This window comes from Neolamprologus multifasciatus, chromosome 2 (assembly GCF_963576455.1).
Source record: "Neolamprologus multifasciatus chromosome 2, fNeoMul1.2, whole genome shotgun sequence".
NCBI classification, from domain to species: Eukaryota; Metazoa; Chordata; class Actinopteri; order Cichliformes; family Cichlidae; genus Neolamprologus; species Neolamprologus multifasciatus.
This window is the reverse complement of record NC_140440.1, coordinates 22,535,310-22,557,556: the sequence shown is the minus strand read 5'-3', so window position 1 is coordinate 22,557,556 and position 22,247 is coordinate 22,535,310. Positions and strand designations below refer to the sequence as shown.

Genomic DNA, 22,247 nt, shown 5'->3' with positions numbered 1-22,247 from the left:
TGCGTGTGCTACGAGGAGTTAAATTCGACTAAAAGAAGGTGACACTTAAGATTTTTATTCACCATAACAAATTTATTTTTTAAATAATGCCACGTAATAATTTTTAGTTGATAAAATTGCAGGGGCATTTTTAGTAAACAAGCAAAACGATGTTTACTAGGTTTGTTTTTTGTGACGTTATAACTTGTGTTTTCTAGCTACATTAAATATTTCCACAAGATGGCGCTAAACTTAGTTAATCGGTAACCTGGTCTACAAACAAGTTTTGTCTATGATTCATCAAGTTCTGGGCTCTGTGCACCACACAACCCTCTTTTAAGCATCAGGGATAAGTGTGAGTAGCATTAATAGATCGGCAAAACACATTTTCTATCGGTAATACACACCCCAAAAAACATTCAGTGTAATTTCCAAGCAAATTTTGCCCTTAGCTACATTTAATATAAAACAGACTACCAAATTTATAAGGGAAAACTTCCTGGCTCTCGTAGATGTAATTGCGCTTTTCCTGCTCTTTTTTATTTTATTTAAACCCAAATACACTGAGAAATAAATACGAGGAGGGTGTTCACACCAGCAGACCACAGATACATTGACCTCCCATGATAAGAGGACAGAAGCGACCCCCTGTCCTGCTCAGACAAACTCGCCCACATACACGGAGAGACCTGCCGAAGCGGAGACGCGCTGACACCGTGCGCTATTCGCTCCCCGGGTGAAGCGCAGATCTACCGGAGCCTACTGCCTGCCTGCCTCCCTGCCTGCCTGTGAAAAAGTGATGCTGTCATAGCCCCCCTGCACCGCGGACAGAGCCTATTTCACTCCCCCCTCCTCCTCTCCGAACCTCCCCGGATCTTCTGTGGCTGGCTGTCGGCGGCAGCAGTGCGGATGTGGAGCCCGCAACGCAACGCTCTACACCCGTTAGCAAGCACCGGAGAAGAAGATGAAATGTTTTTCCCGTTATCTCCCGTATCTCTTCCGCCCTCCGAGCACCATCCTGTCCTCCACTTGCCACACCGAAGGTAGGGTGGGACGCTTAACCGGGGGTGGCTTTCACGGGTCTGTGAGTTGCTTAGTTTGTGCCTTGTGACATCAATGTTTTTATGCTGCTGCACATATGATACACATGTGCAGAAGTTAGGCTGGCCACTTGAAGGGCTAAGGCTTAACCAGTAGTTAACCCAGACCAATGCAGATTTGACACTATGCATGAAGTTGAAGGAGCCCTTTCTCAATTTCTGATGCAAATTATAGAAAGTGTTCCAAGGCTCTCTGTGTGTGTGTGACTGTGTCTTGTAAACAGTATCACTTCATTCGCATTTTGCTCCCTTTAAAGGTGTCAACACACAGGCCTACAGGATGCCAAGAGAGAAAGTCAGTTTGTCGAGTTGAATGACAAGTACCCACATTGCTCCTTACTCATGGTTCTCTCATTCATTTCACCAGCTCACACTCTGCCTAGATCACTTAATTCAAGAGCATCTAGGCATCTCCACATATCGCCCAAACCTCTCACATTCACCCATTCCCGTTATTCCTCTGGAGTCCCTGAAGTTAAAATGGTGAATTGACATGCCGTTAGACCGAGAAATGACTTCATAATCCTGCTGATTGTGCTGTCAGACACAGCCCAAGAGGGTCTGAGTGTTTGTATAACCAACCACTTACTAGGTCATAATGTGGAGACTGAGGCATTGCATTATTTAGCTTTGCATGGTTGCCCTCTTTCCTGTGTGCGCTCTGCCCTCAGCCTTCTGGTAGAAGGGAAGATAGTGTGATACACTGTACATCCCAGTATGTTGTGGGCATCGACAAGGTCTTTCACAGCATGTAGAGCTGACCTATATACTGTATATATTCACCAAAGAAGAAGAAGCACTTGAGGCTACCTACTCTAGCACTTTTTACATGTCTTCTCTATTTCATCACAGATCTTTGCCAGTCCTAAATTTCATTTTTCTTCCCCCATCCTTCTGGCTAATTTAATCTTGATTAGCCATTTAAAGTATGATTATCAAACATTAATTACAGCACTTAAAGTGGCGTCGGCTGTAACGGCCATAATTTCACACTTACTGTGAAATTATGGGTAACAGTTTGCCTCATAGCCAGTGCCAGTTTATTTTGTTTGTTGTTAGCTCTGATTGTGCAGTGGAAGTAAATCTGAGTGCATTTTGAACATATACCTGTTTCAAAGTCATTTAGATCTCCATCACACAGCTTTTGAACATTTAATCAGCACAAAAGTGACACAACACGTCAGATAAACATCAGTATCTGACGTCAGTAAACTTAATCTTATTTATATCGGCCACACTATTGTTGAATCTGTATAAAATCCAAGGTCCAAGGTTTAAAGTGTGTTTATCTAATACTGATTGCAGGCTATTAACGAGATCAGGAGCAATGCATTGCACAAAATGTGAATCAACAACAAAATAACTTACAAATAAGGTTTTTAACAAATGAGTTTGGAAAACATTTCTTTTATACTCAGAGTGTACATATGTGGATTTTAATACATTTGTTATATTTATCTTGTAAAATATAAATTGACCTGCTTGTCCTGTAGCCTAGTTTCTCACCATGATCACATGGCATAAATATGATAGAAATGTTTATCATTACTGCATTCGATCGCAAATACAACCCAGTTTGAGCTCCCTGATGTTAAGAGGTGCGGCCAACATACAAAATGTTTTTCACTGCCTTCACTCCAAGCTTGTTTACTCACTTTCTGAGTCTCCATCCCTCCGCCTGACATGAGAGAGTGGTATAATAGAGGAAGTGATAGATCAAGAAGAAGAAGAAAAAAACCTCAGTAATATGATACACGATCCTGTGCTGCTCCCTGTGTGAAGAAATATGAAACAGTTGTATGGCGAAAGCAGGAGTGAGAGATGTTGAATCTCATGTGCTGGAGGCCAGCAGAGTGAGATGACACAGCAGATCACCTTAGAAATATGATGTGTTAAAAACAAAAGAAAGAAAAAGAGAGATAAATACCTCTGCACACTATGTGTTTGGGTGTGTTTTAAAAAGTAAGAGAAGGTAGATGTTTTTGTGCTAGAATCTATGCATGTGCTTGCGTTGCGTAAAAGCTTTTGCTTGCGTGTCCCGTTTTGACCTTGTTGGCATTTATTGCCCCTTATTCAGACATGCTGGTCTGAATAAGCTGGGTGGTGCATCACTGTAGACCTCCTTCATGTCCGCTCCAGCTGAGCGGAGTTCACCGCAGGGAAGATGAGTGTGCAGTTACCATGTTAGTGGAAAATATATTATATAAGCACTGCACTGACCATGGTGTGTGTGTCGGTGTGTGTGTGTGTTCTCTTTGTTTATCTGGGCCATTGTAGAGAGCAATGTGCCAGCATCATTCGGATTCACCTGGGTCCAGTCTCTGAGGGATACACTGCAAGCTTTTGTCTGCCTCCCTGTATAAGTTTATACGTTTGCGTTGGTCTCTCTGTGGCTTTTATCTGTCTTTTTTTGTCCCCTGGTGTTCACTTCTCTCCTTTTTTCACGAGTCTGTCAGTAGGGGTGTGATGGATTAAGTCTTCAAGTTTTCTGAAGGGACTGCATATGTGTGTCTCTCTTTGCTGATACTTTGTGTTTGAGTCAGGAAAAAAAAGAAAAAGTGCAACCCCCAACTGACATCTCACCACATCTCAAACTGCCATCAATCAGCAGAGCAAGTCCTGCATCAGCTTCCTCGTCTATTGGCTGTAGTGTCTAAGGGGAAACTTGTGGTACATTATTATGCTGGGGGGGGGGGGGCTGAAAAGGGAAGTGGTTTTTAATTAATTAATTAATCTTTTGAAGATTAGATCTGTGTCAAGTCTCTGTGATTATTAGGTATAGCTGACACGTGTCATGTGCATTTGTGTATTTTTGCTACATCGTGGTTATTTTATTTGTAATAGCTTTTCGTGGCATTGCCGGAGGGGAACTTCTGTCGACAGTCTGACAAAGCATGACACTGAGTTGGAGTTTTCTGTTTGAAGAACGCAGCGTGGGTTTGTGTGTTTGCGGAACATCACATATGCTTGTGTGTGTGTGTTCATTCCCTTATCTTACATCCTGCTCTGTTGTTGTTACCCTGGCAGACACCCAGTTCACGGCTCAAAACACACTTGCCGTAATCATCCTGCCCTTGCATGCCGTTGGGGACAAACACCCTACATACCAAACTCACATAATTCACACACTTACAAGTGTGACTGTTCTGTTTCAGCTTGTCAAAAAGGAGACAGCCCTTGAAGGGATAGGATACTCCTGCAGTTAGTATCGCATGTCCATTAACTCGCTTTTTAACTCGTTAATTAAATAGTATCCAAGCTAAGATAGGAAAGATCAAAAGGGGTTATTTCCACATATTCTAGAAAGCTTATCTAAAACAGAGAACACAACTAATAGGAGGTTTCAAAGACTGAATAGTACCCTAATGACAAGTAAAGTAAACTTGATGTGTAAAATCGGTAAGGTTTTCTTCCCACCTGGATTGCTCCTCTGACGTCCCATGCTGTATCTCCCCTAGAGCAAGACACTTTTCTGGCTTCTTGCCTGCAGGTGCTCTCATGACATAGGCCTAGTGGTGTAAATGTAAGAAAAAAAGAAGTGTGGCTGCATGCAAAGGATTAGAATGACAAAGTAGCAGATTTGTTTTGGTTTTAGCAAACAAATGTCCAAAGCTGTAGTCATGCATCCATTCTTTTTTCCCAGCTGTGTAAAGATTAAAGTTGTACTAAATAAAAATGTATTTTAACATGGGGCCGAGCAACTCCAAGTAACTAAACAATTATGCGGATCCCTTTAGTGTCATTCAGTGCACTATTTATGTTTTATGACCTGTATTGCTTTGGTTCACTGTCACTGTTCTTAACCAGTAGATGGACTGGCCCGTCCTAAATGGGAGATAAATTAGGTGGTTTGTCAAACGAGTGGCAGCCTAGGCCTAAGCTTAGAAATATGTATCTTAGCCTGGTTCCTGACAGCTTCTGCTCCACAGGCAGTTTACAGTAACATGAAAACAAAACTGTTATGTTCTGTTTAATGCCACTTTAGAGCAACAACCATCTCGGGTTGCTCTATATTGCAAGGTAAAGAATTTACAATTATTGAGAGAAGACCTTAAGAGGAAAATTCCCTATAATCAGTCTCCTCTGAATATTGGGAAACTTTAACAGGACGAGACCTCAAGCAGAACCTGGCTCAAAAAGGGGCAGCCATCTGCTGCAACCTGATGGATGTGAGAGGAAAGAAAGAGCAACAAAAGGAGAGCCTAGACAGACAATGGTGAGGAATATGAAGTATACAAGAATTATTTAAATACTAAATTAAATAAAGCGAGACAAGTTGGGTGCTTGTAACAGAAGGAAATAAATGGCAGATAATACACTATCTGGAAAAAAGCAGAGGATCTCAGGAGCCACTGACAACTGAAAGGAACATGACGTTCTCTTGCACAGCGAGGCAAAAACACCATAACATATCAGTGTCCTCCTCACACAGGATTTTCCCGTAATCTCACTTTACAGCAAACACTTCCTGCTAAGTTTCCGCAGCAAATCTGCAGGAAAACAAGAAAAGAAGCGCACATTTACAGTATGAGTGAGACTCTGTGCCTCACAGGGGTTAGTGTATTATTACAGCAAACACAGTGACAAAGGTCTCTTTGTCCTGTTTCTTTATCGCTGTTTCGTCACATGTGGAAGTAGAATAAACATTATGTTACATCCTTTGGCCTGCAACTTAACGGTGAGACGACGACCCCCCCCCCCCCCCCCCCCCCCCCCCCCCCCCATATTCATTTTTGTTAAGAAGCATCGACTGTGCCCCGGTTGGGAGCCAGACAAAGGGGCTCCTTTGCAAGATTGACTGCTGGGCTTGTGCTCCAGCTGACAGGCTGCAGCAGAGACACAACTACTATTGGGACTGAGGTATATATAGAACATCAGGATGGGCTTCCTCTGCCTTTCAGGCCCCCTCTCTCCGCCCATCTGCCTCTGTGGTTTTATAAAAGAGATGTTGAATGAGGCAGGTTATTGTGAACATGCTCACAGTGGTGCAATAAAAATCAATTCATTAAACCCTTGGCTTGACAGTGCTCCCGTATCTTGTATTATTATTAGGCCCTGGAAAAAAAAAAGATAAGGCAGTCAGTGCAATATATAGTCTTAGATGTGCTAACCAAGCTTATAGAGGAAGTATTAGTTTGATACTGTTGTGGTGTAATTAAAATAGTTTTGATACCTAGCTCTCGTCTTTAATTCCTATTTTGGTGATTTTCATTATGACGCGCACACAATACGATTAAAATTAGACTTCCCGGAGTGGAAGGCATAACAAGTGTTCAGCATGCCAAGGTGACACACACAGACTTCTCTTGTTTGCGCTGCAGCCTTTTAAAGCTTTGTGAATTTAGACTGGAAGAATAGACTAGCTCAGATGAAACTTTAATGAGACTGTGCTGCGGCTGTGACAAGAATATACAGCCGATTAGAAGCACAAATGGTACAAGAGATGACAAAACAAAGCGACCGCGTGTATTTGAAACGATGCAGCCCAAAATGGAAGAAATCAGGTTTTTCACTTTAAGCAGACGTACCGATTGTGTGGGTGTTGTTGTATTTGTTGTGTAAGGGTTGAGGTACACACTGGCACTTGTAGTTCAGTGGGGTTTTTTGTACAGTTCAGATGTAGGGGTTGAGCTAATGTGGAAAAAAATAGAACTTACTGTTGGTTTAAAACAAACCCTAACCCACATGTAGCACAAATGCAAACCAAACTACTGACACTTTTAACAATGTCCAATTTTATTACAGTTAATAGTCTTAAAGTAGTTATAAATAATATATCTGTATTAATGGATCATAACTGGATGCTTATCAGAGGGATTATAATAATAAAACCACAAAGAGCTATAAGGTTTATGGCTTCATAGCCTACAACATTATTTTTCGGTCCAGTCTCAGCAATGGATCCATATGAATAAAGACACACACTATTTTTTTCATATGTATACTGAGTGCAGTGGGAATGATAACATATATATGTGTATACTGGGGCAGGTATCTATTTTTCTTGATACTGCATAGTTTGCAGCACTTAAAATACAAAGTTAAGGCAAGCTGGTGAGGCCAGAATAGTTAAGCTAGAGTTAATATTGATACCTGTTTATTCACATGTAGTTTCCGCTACCCCCAAGTGGCTAAAAATCCTTTTATTTAGGTTTCGAAAATATACAGAAAATAATTTAAACTAACAATATAACTGCATGAAAATTGTAGTTTTACTGTACTATAGTTCTTTTTTGGGAATAGTGAAAATAAAACAGAATAATGCTGATTACATACACATGAATCCTACCTAAAAGCTGCAGGAAAACAGTGAAGGAGAGGTGACAATGTCATCTGCTCTGAGGATAGTAAGCATTCAGTTTAAGGAGCAGACATGACTTGGTGTTCCTTTCAGCTGCCTGTAGAAACCCAAACCCAACCGCACCCATAGAAGCAATAGCTGTGATCCAATTAGATCTTGGTTTAGGTGCCCTTTTTATGGTTTCCCAGCATAGTTTTTCCTATATCCTTCTGAAAATAGCCATCCACCGTTGCAGAGTCATCGCACTTCTGATTGTACAAAACAACCTGAGCATTAGGGTCGATAAGAGGCAGGAATCAAAACTAAAACATTGTCTGGAGCAGAGACAGCTTTAGATAGCAGGATGTTTATGAGTCATCTGTTATGTTTTCTATCTGTCAGAACCACAGAGTATAGTGTTGCATGTGTGTGTGTGAGGGAGAAGGGAAGAGGGAGGAATGCTTCATCACTGCTCGCGCCATACCGCAGTGAAAGCTTTTACTGTCCTATCTGAATGGTGTTATACACTGAAGACATGGCACTGGATAAATAATGTAGCCAGATGTTACAGTATGAGGCAGCAGACAACAGCAGTACACGGAGTACCAGTCAACCTCTCCCTGCTGTCTCTTTTCACTCACTGTGCTACCCCACAACCCCCGAGTCCTGCACATAGAAGCGCACACAGAGTACAGAACATCCAGCTCTCCGACACACGATGTCACATGAAAACCAGAACTCAGTCTTTTTATATTTTTGTTCACCTATAAGTCACGTCTGATATTGACAACTTGTGATAAACAGCAGCTATCTGCTGCACACTTAAAGTGAGCAATTTAGTATTTATGATTGCTTATATGTTTCTTGGGTGTAATAAAAGATTTGAAGTTGAAGGTGTAGAGCGATGTCAACAGTCCCTTACACTTAGGCTTAAATCCACCAAGGTCTTCATGGTCAAGCTAATGATTTATGCTATACAGGGCTATTAAAAACTATGTTTCTTACTGCCATTGTTTGTACTGACAACATATAAGTGTAGGGTGGATGATATATGAGGACTCTAAATATCACTTTGCTTTGTTGTGACTTTGTTATGTACATTACAGTAACAGGTTATAACAGCTTAAATTTTGAATACATTCTGAATATGCTTTGATTTGTTTCTAGAAGAAAAATATCAAATCAAAAATATTTGTACTAGATATTTATTACATAACATTTAAACTAATTTTTACAAAAGAATGAAATGAATGCAACACATGTACTATATCCACATGCTTAAAAAATAATTTAAACAGTAAAGGATGTCATGAATATTTTTCAGTAGTTCTGCTTTTTAAATAACTCTTAGCCAAGTGTTCTGTTGACCACCTTTGTCTCACTGCAACCAGATTTTAAATCCCACCATGACACCAGTACCATACTCTGGGATTATGCAGACGTGACTGGATGACAGTCTGTCAGTTCAGCACTTGTTATCTCATTTGCTTAGGCACCATTTGTCGAGCCTGCTGAGGCTCAACAGAAACTGATTTGAGTCAGAAGGCAATGAGTCCAAAAAAAGGAGGAAAGAAAAAAGCTTAACTCAAATTAAATTAGACAATGCGATTTCCCAAATCACATTACTGATTAAATCTCAGTCTAATCAGCCCATATTATTAAACCCCAATTTACATAATTGCTTGTAAAGAAGAAATTTTCAAAAACATTTTAAAGCTCAAACATTGCATTTCTTACATATAAAATTGTGCAAGAGGCAGTTATTAATCTTCCAGCAACTGTAGTCTGACTTTAACTGAGACTACAGTGGGTTTGTACCCACTCTGTTACGATGTTCATTTCCTTCTTAACCGTGGCTTCCTGTGATTAGTTCACATTGTTCTGACCAAATGCCTCTGTGACCCACGTAGCATAAAAGGTGTTTAGCGGCCCGGTGGGTGACAAAGCACAATACTGAGGCTAAATTAAGTTTCCCTCCAGCAGCCAATTTTACGCTTGATAGTAAATATTTTTGAAGGCCAAGACTCAACATGCTCTGACTGATCTAACATGAGAGGTATTGCTTTTTTTCCCCTTTAATGAGCCACACATTAACTCATACTGTTAGACCTGCTCACAGTGATCTAGTGCCAAGCTGGTTTTGCAGCAGCCACTTTAGCAAAACTGTACTTGGAAGTAAAGCAGCTCAGGAGGCCGGTAGCATTACAGTGATGTCGATGGCAGCAGACAGTGGGGTGTACTGAGCCCATCTGGTCTGTTTGAAAGTGTGGCTGAGTAAAAGAAGAGGCGGTCAGGCTGTGGAATGGAGTGTGTGATGGATAGGGTGATGCATGCAGGAGGAGGGGTAGAAGATGAGAGTGCAGTTTTTTTTTTTTGGTGGGGGGAAGGAGCTCTCTTCCGGCAGAGTTAAATCTCAGGCTTGGCTGCCGCACACTGCTCTGCCTGTTTTCATACCAAGCACTCGCCTCTGGCTCCAAACCAGCTTCAACCAACCATTGCCTCCAAACCCCGCAACTCACCCGTTCCCCCTCTTTCTCTTTCCTTCTTTCAGGCAATTGGCTCACCCTTGATTTCACCCGTCTTCATTTTACTGAATCTCATTCACTAGCTTCCATCCTTTAGCGCTCTCTGTTTTTGATTTTCCTTACCTTCGCTTTCATTTTATTCCCCCAGTTGGGCTTCTTTTTCTTGCAGCCTTCCGGTAGTACACAGGGGTGTGGGACAGAACCAGGGCCTCCAGGTTTCCATAGTGATACTTTGTGTCCTGATGTCATTAGTATTGACAGTGTGCCGCTAGACCAAGCGGTCCTGGCACACAGGGCTGTTTACTGTTTACCCCAAACTTAAGCCATTAGCTCTGAGATTAGTACGTGTGCCCCGCAGATGTGTGTGACATATTTCAGTGTGTCTGATTGCTGCTATTTTACATTCACATAGCACTTGAGTAGAAAAGCAACAGTTTGAACATGTAACATGTGATTGTCTGAGTGTACTGGTTTTCACTGTAAGCAGCAGGGTCAGGTTCCAGGAGCTAGATTTGCCAGGAAGAACCTCCGCATGGAGGAAATGGCTGTTTCACAAAGAAACATCCTATCTGTCTGCCTCCTTGCTGTGTGATTACTGAAGCATGTCTGTAAGGCAAAACTCCCAGCCTGACTCCCCGCCTCGTTTCACATTCTCTCGGCGGCTTCACTCACTCGTCTGTCAGAGGAGATGGAGGTCCTCTTAGCGCCACTGCCCTCAAAAATCCGCGTGAGTGTGTTTATCTGCATACTTGTGCAGCCACGTGTATGGCCTCTAACATCTGTGGTGAACACTCAGAAATCACAGATCACAGGGCCGCTTCCACACGTCGACCTCTTGCAGCTAGTTCAGCTCAAAGCTGTCCTCCAGGCCCTCAGCTGGCAGCTTTTGCCCTCTGTGTCACCAGAGTAATTAGCTATGCTTTGTTTCTGAGGCCAGGGGTGAGCAAATTATGGATTCCATATTGATGCTGTCACATCACATGCAGGGAGAGCAGTACACATGCACACATGCACGAACCTGGCATGACCATGAAAAATGTGTAATCTTATACTCACATGTACTTCTTTTAATTCTTTGTACATGATGATACGGTATATGATAACTGTTCCTACTGACATGTGACCCACATCTTATACACATGCAAAGACACACACACACACACACACACACACACACACACACACACACACACACACACACACACACACACATTTATGTATAATTCATATCACATGGCAGTAGGGTGACCAGATCCCAACAAACTAAAACTAAATCTGAAGCAAAGAGTGTGTTTGTCTGAGACACTAAAGCTGAAAGTGAGTCTAAATTGTGTATTCTCCATTTGTGAAATTGAAAAATAACACAGTCACCTTCCACCAGCTTCAAGTCCTAAGCAAATTCCCAGTGTTTGTTATGGCTGGTCCATCAAATTGTGGCCAAATCAGTGTACCTGGTGACTTTTTGAGGGTGGCCTTGGAAGCAAGTAGACTTTAGAGAAGTTCCTGTCCCTAGGGTTGAGTCCATAAAAATTATGGGACATTTTCTCAATGTGGGACAAAGAACGAGAAGTTAAAATGCTGATACGCCTGATCAAAGTATATATATCTATATCTATAGATAGATAGATATGTATATACAAGCAAGCATATATATACAGCAGGGGGTAACTAACTGGTTACAAAAGAAGGTGGATTGTATTAAAAAAAAATCAATAAATCTTTAATTTAAAACAGCTCTCAAACCCTGTTCTCTTGCTCTATGGCCCTAATCGCCACATTGATGTATTATTAAATATAAAACAGGATATGATTTATGGCAGGCCTACCCTTGTGATTGAAAACTCACTCTCCCTTGAATGTGTAGTTTCCTGTCTCATCTACCACTTGCTCATCATATCTGGAGGCTTCATAACACAGCCTCACAAACCAAAGAGAGATTCATTAATGGCTACAGCCATCTTTTATATGCAGTCTATATTTTATCAGAGAAAACTACTATTAACGTCTGCTGTCCTGGCAACAATTGCATCTCAAATCGTCATGAATCTATTAAAAAAAATCCACAAACTTTCTTGGGATTCAAGGATAAAATGATTAGATTTCAGTTTTAACCTCACAAAGCAAGTTCTAGGAAATAACTCTAGAATCAGCGTGCTGGAAATAATAAACACATTTTTCAGAGAATTCTGAATTGATGACGTGTTATATTGAAAGAGTCAACAGCGAATTTCACTTTTATCTTAATTTGGCTTACTATATTTGACTGTTAATATATTTTATTTGAGAGTGTGTTTAATTAATTTGGTTCATTCACAGTAGAACAATAAAAAGGACACCTGTTTGTTTAATCATTTATAAATAACTGTTAATGTCCGCTTCAATGTCTGAACTGTGTTATGACCCATTATACTGGATCATTCACAAAATTACTTGTTAAAATGACATCCATTACATTATATGTTTATGACGTTTTTCTTTTTCGTGCTAATATTGGTATATTTCTCTGAATTCTAATATGGTTAAGGTCTGCTTTTTGTTATCTTTGACTAATTTATTCCACAAAATATATTCAAAACAAGGGATGCACTATAAAATTTAGTGTTTGAAAAAATGCATTTGTCTGCCAGCTGGTTACAAAATCAGTAGCAAGATGTTTTTTTTTGTATTGTTTTGATTATTATTTATGCCTTTTTGCACCAGATAGACAAGTGTCAAATAAATAAAGTAATTACATCTTTGAATGTTGAACACAAATAACCCCCCCCCCCCCCACACACACACACACACATGCAATTAATGTGCCACGACTTTCAACCAGTCAATAGGTCTCTTCCAGTGAATGACCTTCTCTAAGCTTAGCATCACATGGAGACACTTTAGTAAATGAATAGTGAATACAAAAGGGCAAATAAAATGGGTGCATCCCTGCTCAACAATGCACATGCGCATCCTGCTCTTCTGGTCTTAACAAAGACAGGACCCAGCCTCATTTATCTTTAACAATGTAGGCACACTTATGTCCAAATAAATAAATAAATATGTGAATGTAATAGTAAACAAACCCAAATTACACAGATGCATAACTGTGGTACTGTAAACTGTACAGGCGGACAAACAGCTTTTAGGGATCATAAAATAAGATTATAAAATAAGCTAAATCAATCTTAAATCGTTGCCTAGGTTCAAGCATGTAATATTCATTTTTTACCAGCTGGTGGTGCTATAAGATTATCTCCTTTAATGCTGGAGCCTCGAGCACATGACATGCTGTCATTGTATGTTTAATTTTATTCTGTATACATTTGTGGATGCTGTGATGGGTGGATATAGTTTGTTGTTGTTTTTTATTAGATCTGTAATGCATATGAAAGATTTAGAATGGTTTTAATATTTTATTCTATTATCCAAGTCTCATTTCACATCAACAGAGAAAGTGTTTTTGACAGCCAGCCAGCATGATAAGCAGACAGATGGATGGACCACTTTTGCCAGAAAGTCTCCTCACATCATGCTACATCAAAAATGGCAGCTACGTTGCAACATAGATCCCACTCATAACAAATCAATAAATTAAATAACAAAGCAAAGCCCTGTTTAAATGAGAAAAAGACTGTTTGAGCTTATTGACACCTACCTATTAGAGTGGCAAATGGCAAGAATTTACCATCACAGTGGTAGGGCCTGATCCCATCTTAAGCTCATCTTTAGGTGTGCGTGTCGGTTTCGGGGGTGGGTGGGTGGTTGGCGACTCTACTTGATAGAAAAGTGTGGATGGACAGCTTGCTACCCTGTGGGCACCACAACTACAGTCTATCTGTGATCCACGCTGGCAGCTGCTCTGCCAAATGGGATTTTCCTGGAGATTACAGCCTCTAAGTGTGACATGCTTGCATGTGTTTGTCTTTGTTGTTGACGGAGTGCGTGTGTGTGGACTATTGTAATAAAGCAATGTGCATTTGCGTGTGTGAGCTTGAGTCTGTGTGGGTGGGGGACTCTTGAACCGAGGTGCACAGAGAACATGTTCTGTTGTCACATGGGGCTGGTTGAAACATGACTGAATGGCTGCAGGGAACCCTCTCTGGCAAGCTATAGCAAAAAAAAGAAAAAAAAGGGGGGAGGCAACGTGTTCAGATGTGGGGTCAGGCTATTTCCACACTGCTGCTTTTCTTGTTAGTAACAGGAGTTCTTCTTGAATAGACACTCCCTGTCCAACAAGCGTGATTACCTACATGCTGTATGGCTGGCACATAACAGTGCTTCAGCATGGTACTACAGCACACACAGTAGGCATGTACATTACAACAGCGTATAATTGTGTGAAAGCTGGAAAAGAGTTTCTTTGTTTTGTTATTCTTAGTTTTTGATTGTTAGTTTGATACAGAGAAAATATTTGAAGACACAAAAGGCTGTGAGAACTTGTGATAGTCATTTTTTATTATACTGACTAGTTAATTCATATTAGAAGCAGCTCCTGAACTAACTCCACTAGCTTTTCTCTCTGATTTGTTCAAATGAAAGCCGAGCTATACGACATCTGAGAAACATTTTATAGAAATTGTATTTCCCCTTTAGGCCTTTTTCACTTTCTGCTAGCTTCAGCACAGTGCAGAGCTGTCCACGGTCCTGAACATAAGCTGCGCATTGATCCCTAGTTGTGTATGGGTAGGTGGCTTTGTAGGCACTCACTAACCTGCTTAACCTACTTTCTACCAGTCGGTCTTTCATGCGTCCACACATAGATGAAAGTCCTGTAGGTTAAATATAGCATACTTGACAACACACGGTGTTTGTCCAGTGTTTCAGGGCCGCACAGACAGACTTTGTTTTTGCTGTTTTCTCCCAATAAAGCGCTGATCATTTTCACTAATGAAAGCCAGCTTTCCTCTGAACATGAGCCCTCTGTGTTCCTCCTATTAACCCAACTAGTACAAAATGTGTTGGGACGTGCTTGAGCCTTTATAGAGATGAATATAACCAAAATAATGACATTTTAAGATCTTAATTGTCCAATTATGTGGACAGCTGTTGTGTTGCATTGCAATGCCAGTTCAATTGCAGTTACCTAGCAACCGTAGCAGCGCAATGCAATGATTTTCTGTTAAGTGGCACCATTTCCTCTCAGCAAGACTAGACCGTGTAGTCAGAAAACAAATCAAAATGTGTAGCAGCGTTGTAGGATTCTTCACCTGTCGGCCAATTTGTATGTTGCTTTATTGCTCGTAACATTTTAACGCAACAAAGGCTATTATAAGTGTGTATATGTGTGTGTTTTGTGATTAGGGTACCTGCTTTATATAAATGCCAATGTGGGTCATGCATCCATGCCTCTGTTCTTGAGGTGTGTACATGCAAACACAATCCTTTCACTTGATTAATGTTCAACCAAAATGCTACGTCCTGCGCTAATCATTGTACATGCATTCTTTTCAATTAATTTATTATCAAGGGAGGCAGAGAGAGAGCGAAGGAGGGAGAGATAGAGAGCTAAAGGGGGGGAGGTTGGGGGAGGGGACTAGAGAGTCAGGGGGAAACAGAAAATCCAATCCTGCTGGTCTGAAGTCTCGGAGCAATGGAGCATTAGTCTCATCCTGATGTAATTGGAATGACACCAAGAGTAAAGCCTACTGATTTAGGGACAGCCTCTAGGCTTGATTTAATGCCCTCAACCAAAACTATACATCCATCTTTTTATCTTTCTCCCCTTCCTTCTTCCAGAGTTCTCCTCTGTTATCCCTCCCCCACCCTGACTCAATTCATTTGCCGGCTACATGTATCTCCATCTGTAGTCTATTAACAGAAGAGTAGCAGCATTTTATATTACTTAAAGCCAGGAGGTTATAAACTCCCACTAGAGACTGTATTTTCCAGCTTTTTACCTTTTCCTTCTGGCATTTATGTGCTTGAATGGCAGTGTTTTAGTTTCACAGAGGTTACATTTAAAAACCGTATAAATATTTCCGTAGTAGACCGCAAAGAAAGGGCAGAATGAGAGAGCGTATCCAGGCCAGGTACTTGTTCCTTGGGGTTTGCCGCTACTCAGTCCCCTGACAGATGGACTGCCAGGCCAATCCTATTACCCCCGTGTGTTTAGCTGCTCTTAATGCCAGGGTGGGTTGCATGGCTAATGGCAGGCAATAAATGTTTGGAGAGGGAATTTAATGCCATTGAATGATTATCATCCTGATTTGTTGGGTAACACAGAAAAAATCTAAAACCGGTGAACAGACATTAAAAATTATGACCATAACAACTTTGTAGCTCAGCGTGTTGTGCTCTGATACAGCTTGTCCCACTGAGGCATGTCATACGAAATCAGCTCAACTACTAAATACGCTTTACTGTATATATTTTGAATTACAGCTTTACCTTTCTACCTTAAAGAGGAAGAAAATGGCCTTTTTTAGTGTTTTTAATGTATTTTGTTTTATTTTGCATTTTGTGCTTTCAAACCTCTGGACTATTATAATATAATAATACAGTCCTTTCTTATGTTCAGTTAAAGCATCCTGGTCAAATGATGGCAGTTTTTAGGAACAGCTGTTTTGTGAGAATACCTGCTTCATAATTCTACAATAAATCTTGAAACAAAGTAGGTCAAACATTGCCTAGGGTTAAATCTTAATTCTGTAACGTGTTTCTCAGACCACAGCTTTCCTGAGTAAAATAATCCATAGTTTTCAATTTGCATGATTGTATGACTTCAGGCAGTTTAGATTTGCTTTCCATCACCGATTTTGTTGTGCTGTTCAAGGGACGGCAGCTATTCATTTAAAATATCTGAATGTATTAAAGCATTGTGGGTAGTGTTGTAAATCAATTAGCAATTATGGCAATATTGGATTGGAAGCTGCGGCAGCATGAGCAGTGTTAGGCAGCCTCAGTCGGTCAGTCCACCACTTGTTCCAAGTGTCAAATAAACTGTCAAGAAATTTTGAACATGTCATGCTGTGAAATCTTTTATAGATATTATTATTGCTCAGCAGCTCAATCTTAATGCTCCGTTCATCATTAATCAAATGTCACGTGAACATGTTTCCTCATATTTGAATGAGTGCCCCGGTCATGTTGCACTGAACTGCATCCAGTTAAATGAACAGGTAAGACTATAACATTTGTGTTCTGCCTTCTGACATGGGCATGTTTCAGTGAAGCTGTGATGAACATGAACATAAAATGAATGATAGAAATTACTTGTGTGGAAAAAGAAGCTGACTTTTAGTCTTATTCTGCCAGCACATCAGAGTTTTGACATCTGATGAAATATATGATAAACCAGCTCGATGGCCCGGGGCACAATTTTTTGCGTCTTCATTTATGTTTCCAAATGGCGTGTCCCTATGACTGATCATCTCTTGACATTTCCCTCTGTGAAACCATGAGGTTCTCTGTTGAAATGCCTCAACAGCTACTCAATGATGTTCCATGAAATGTGGCACAGATGTTGTTTTTCCCCTCTGGAATAATTGTAATAACTTTAGTTACCTCTTCCTCTTGCACCATCAATTGAAAATGTCATGTTTATAGGCAATTTGATTTATGAATCACAAACCCTGCAAAACATTCCAGTCTCGTTGTTAGGGACCAAGCAGTAAAGCATAAAGGTCACAGGTGTTTTAATTCAAAAAGGGGGTTTTATTGACCCCAAAAGAGGAAAATATATTTAACAAAGCCAAAACTTAAACAGACAGACCAATAAAAGAGGTCAACTCAATAGACTAAACTCAAGATAATAATTAACAAACCCTCAAACAAACATAAGATAAACTGACTTGCTGAAATGACACACGGGGAACTTAAATACTGGTTAAGCTAAACCAAATGACACACACGGGGGAAAACAAGATGGCTGCCATATAACCAACTAATACAAAACAATTAAACAAACATGAAACCCCCCCCCAGGCCATGAAGCATGTGGTGCAATCCAATTAGGCTGTCAGTGGTACTTCAGGTCTACTAGCCCTTTGCCACACCTTTTGCCAGACAGGAGGAGAAGCCAACTCCCAGGTAACTCAAACAAAGAAAGATGTATTAATATAACATAAAACAGAACTTTGACCTTGCAAGGTTAATATGTGTGAATGCCATATAAACATTGGAAGGTGTGATGGAAAAATAGATACATTTAATAAAGAAACAATATTGAGAATAAGTAGAATATTTTAAAGTAGTGACTGTAAATTAAACTAAAGTGAATCAACTGGTGGTGAGGTGTGGAGCTTTCCATGTGTGGCATACCATCACACTCGTGTATACTGGTAGTTGAAGAACAATAGCATGTCAGTACATTGAAATAAAATAGTGAACATGCTAAAAAGCATCACTAGATTACTTCACTTCCAGCCACACTGGACCAACAGGTCAACAGAGGTTCTTATAAACGTAGTCTCCATGCTGCACTGACTCACCTTCAACACCTGGGGACATATGCAGGATTGTTGTTTGTAGACCTCAGCTCTGCGTTTGATATAATCATGACCAAACTGCTAAATCTAGCTATCGGTGGTGACACATGCAGATGGATCAAGGACTTAACAAATCGCTCAGAGAGATGATCTAGATTTTGTTGTATAGCCGTACAATAACAAATAAAGGTATTCTAGTAGCATTGTGTCTAAGATTTGACATGAAAAATTTACAATCAAGATAACTGGTGTAATATAAACTATTGCATTTTCAGCCCAAACTATGGTTACCTTGTGTTCTGTATATGCTTTGGGATTTATTTACCACAACCTCCTATTTATTGGATTAACTGATGACAATAGTCAATATCTTCGCCTATTTAAACCTGACATTATCCACTGATCAATGCACTATTGACTGAAGTTCTGAGATATGAGGTAATTGCAATGAAGGTGTAGAAGTATAGGGAACTGTGCCGAACAGCTGCGGTGTTCTCAAGTATCTATATGTAAAAGCGTATGCATGCGTTTTTTTGGTATGCAGACGGCGTCTTTGCCTCCTGTAGCCGTTCACCGGAATCCCCGGGTCAAGCAATTACAACACATCAAGGAAAGCAATTGGCCATGACTAAAATATCATTGCCACGTGATTGTGTCCCTATGTTGGGTGCTGCTGGAGTCTAATTTAACCCACTTTGTCCACACGATCCAGGAGAATTGAGGACACGCTCTCCAATTCTGGCCGCCCCCCAGAGCATTTCCTACAAGTCTGACACGCAGCAGCTGGGCTGTAGACGCTCAGTCACTAGTGTCTTACCCAGTGGAGTGGGAGATGGGGTGTAATGAGCGAGAGAGCTGAGGTAGCAGAGGAGAACAAGTAGCTTGGTGTTCAGAGGAGGAGGACAGCATCAAATGAGCCGTGGGGTGAAGAAACTTGGGGCCTTTTGAGTGAAGGCTTTGAGAATATGAGTGTATCAACCTGTAATCACTTTCTTAGTCACATTATGAAGTGTTGGAGGGGAATGGAATGCAGGTAAGGACTTGTATGCACAGCGAATGGGACAAAGGCAGGGAGAGAGCATATTGTATGGCTGTTGTAGCATTGATCTCAGGCTCTGGCTCTGGCTCCAAGCAGCAGTCTCCACTTATTCCTTCATTATACAGTCAAATATCTGTGCTTTAACCATGTTTCTGCCTCATAATTTCCCCCCTCAACTCCCAACAAAATCTGACAAAACTGAACCTCTCATCCATGTGGCTTCAATCTATAAAACCCTTTTGTCTCGCCAATTCCATTTCAGTTTATTCGGCCTGCTCAGCTGTGACTTAGCCAAAGTCTTTGTTGAAGAGGAGGGCTTTGTGTTTCTTTTGTCCCTGTATATCCTGTTTAAATATTGATAGAGGTGGGAAATGCTATTGACCACTCAGTTAAATCTAAGAGGGTCAAGGATGGCAGCATTTCTCTGCTGATTTCATTAAAGGTGCGGAGGACTGTAAATATGGAAACGTGAACCACAAGTCCTCGCGGATGCTCCAGCAGCCTTCATTATCCCCCTGCATGGATAATGCCCCGTAATGTATTCTGATGGAGATGGAGTTTGGAGGTTGATGGGGTGTAAAACAGCATGTGTAGTAGGCCCCTGTTTTTTTGCTATGTGCAGCATGCCTCCCTCACAGCCAGATCCCCATTAGTAGAGGAGAAGAGGATTGGATGTGCAAATGGTCCTGTGGATTAGAGAGCTAATGCATTTAGTAGAGGGGGCTCCACAATCTCTGCTGATGCTATGTGCGCTGAGGCTCGTGCAGGGGAGATACCCAGTCCCTTTGTGGTACCAAAGAGATTTAGCGTAAAGTGAGTAGATAGAGCTGAGATGCATTGCACTCTGATGCTGCGCACACACACACACACACACACACTCATTAAAGATTATGATTTGACCAGAAGAAGCCTCGTTTTGTACGTCGTCATTAAACTCAGCAGTGAAATCAGATCTTTCCAGAAAGAGCCGCAGATGGTGACCTTACTAATCTAATTAATCAGCCTCTGGTTATTTTTTCTTATTCTTTCTAGTCACCTCTGTTCTCTAGTTTAATTTCACCTTTCCTTCTCTCTGTCTCGGTCTTTCTGCTTTGTGACCCCTCTCTGCCTTTAATTTCTGAAACCTCTGTCATGTGTTTGGACAGAAATGTGCCATGCCATGCACCTCATAACACATCCATCCAAACCTCAGTGTTGTGGCTTGAATAGCTGTTTTTAGGGTCCTAATTAGAAGAAAAGTAACACAAGCCACTGCAGTGCATAGATGCCTCTGAAGCAGAATGGAGGAATGGTAGTTTAAGAGCAACCTGCTACCAGTGACTTTATACCCACACACACACAAACCTTGGTGGTTCAAAAATCTGTGAACAGATTTTGAAGTCTTTACTAGTCCTGGTGGTTCAACTGAGCGTCACGTTTGCTGCTTGTAGGTTTTTAAAGAGCCAGCCGTCAAGCAGCAGGGAGGGGCCCCTGCTGAAGCGCAGCAGAGTGGGCAGCTACAGTGAAGCTCTGCGCTATCCGGCACAGTGAGTCAGCTGAGCTGCAGGGATCGCAGGCGCCGGGCCGTTTCGATCAATGAATGAATGAATGAGAAAGAGCGAGGAGACCATGCAGAATCTGGAGCCAGAAAAAGTGAAGATGCATCGCTGTAGGCTATGACATGGAAATGCGGAGGTGATCGGAGCAAGCTTGTTGACGCATAATCCCGCCCGCCCCGCTGGCACTGGGAGGGGAAAATCTCGCCTGCCTAAACTCCAATCCTCCAGAACAGATTTACGGAGTGCGCCCGTGCTGCTGCTGCTACTACTTCAGGTTCAACCTACAAGAAGACGTTTATTGAAATCATCATCAGCTCTAAGCTGCAGGTTTTCCGTGCTGACATTTTTGGGAGATACGCGTTTGAAGAGTTCCCTGAGGCAGACGCACCTATGACGCGCTGCAATAATTAGGCTATTAAATCCACTGTTGGAGTCGACACTGTCACTGCGTTGCGGACGGTCGGTCTGTTGGATGCCACCCGAGGTGTGGACAGGACCTGCCCCGTGCACCGTCGTCATTACAGGTATTTGATCGCGATTGTGTTGATTACACCGGAGATCTGGAGCCATGACAGGCCCCCCGCTGGTCCCACAACCCGCCTGCTGACGGTACCGGGCAGGATGGGAGCAGGTCTGCCGCTTTCAGGATTTCGAATCAGCCGATTTTTCAATGGAGGAGGAGAGTGACACCCGGAAAATCAACAACAGCTTCCTTCGCGACCACAACTATGCAACCGAAGGTATTTTGATGTTGAAAAGAAACACAGTTTAAAGGTGTTTGACAGTAAATAACCTGCGGCTGTAGCTAAAGGGATGCTAATATCACAGCAAGAAATTGGTCAATCGAATTATTAAGTAGCCTGTAAATGACAGCAGGTTATACATAAGATGGCATAAATAGATGATAAAAATAAATATCCTCATGTTAGGCTATATAATGATGCTGTGCGGGGACTATTAAGTGCATAAAGGTGGGATCACTTAAAGCTCGTTTAATCACCTTAGTCACAGAATAAGCTGGGGTTATTACGGGAACATTCTGGTCATTTGTGGGAAAGATGCAGTGAGAATGTAATAACTGGGCAGGATGGGGTGGTTTCCCATCACCGGTTAGCGCTATAATAAGCATCTTGATCAGGGTAATCAGGTTTTTTTAATCTGTTTGGATTCTTCCTTGTAGAGGCACCAGTACAGGATGTTTTATTCCCTAGTTTCTGAGTTTAAAGAGAATGTGTGAAGTAGTGAAAAAAATGTATTTTTTTTCCTTCTGTGTGCACTTGTTGAAAAAAAAAAAAGGAGCAGGCAAGGTGCCCTAATTCAAGGAGACAACACAATAAAATATGGCTCCATCTCTCTCTCTCTAGCACACATGCATCCACAG

At 41.3% G+C, this 22,247-nt stretch overlaps 1 protein-coding gene across 2 annotated transcripts in view; it reads left to right on the top strand.

The window, feature by feature from the left end:
• The first annotated feature begins 35 nt into the window (after positions 1-35).
• The window catches only part of LOC146524343 (serine/threonine-protein phosphatase 2A 55 kDa regulatory subunit B beta isoform), a 44,064-nt gene continuing 21,852 nt past the window's right edge, over positions 36-22,247 (top strand). The window contains exon 1 of one of the 2 annotated variants that reach the window (XM_085177177.1): positions 36-1,022. In XM_085177177.1, coding sequence (XP_085033303.1) covers positions 944-1,022 — 79 coding nt within the window. In that variant the 5' untranslated portion in view covers positions 36-943. Of the gene's footprint in view, positions 1,023-18,072; positions 21,607-22,247 lie in introns of those variants that run through there. The other variant, XM_085177184.1, reaches the window with a different exon arrangement.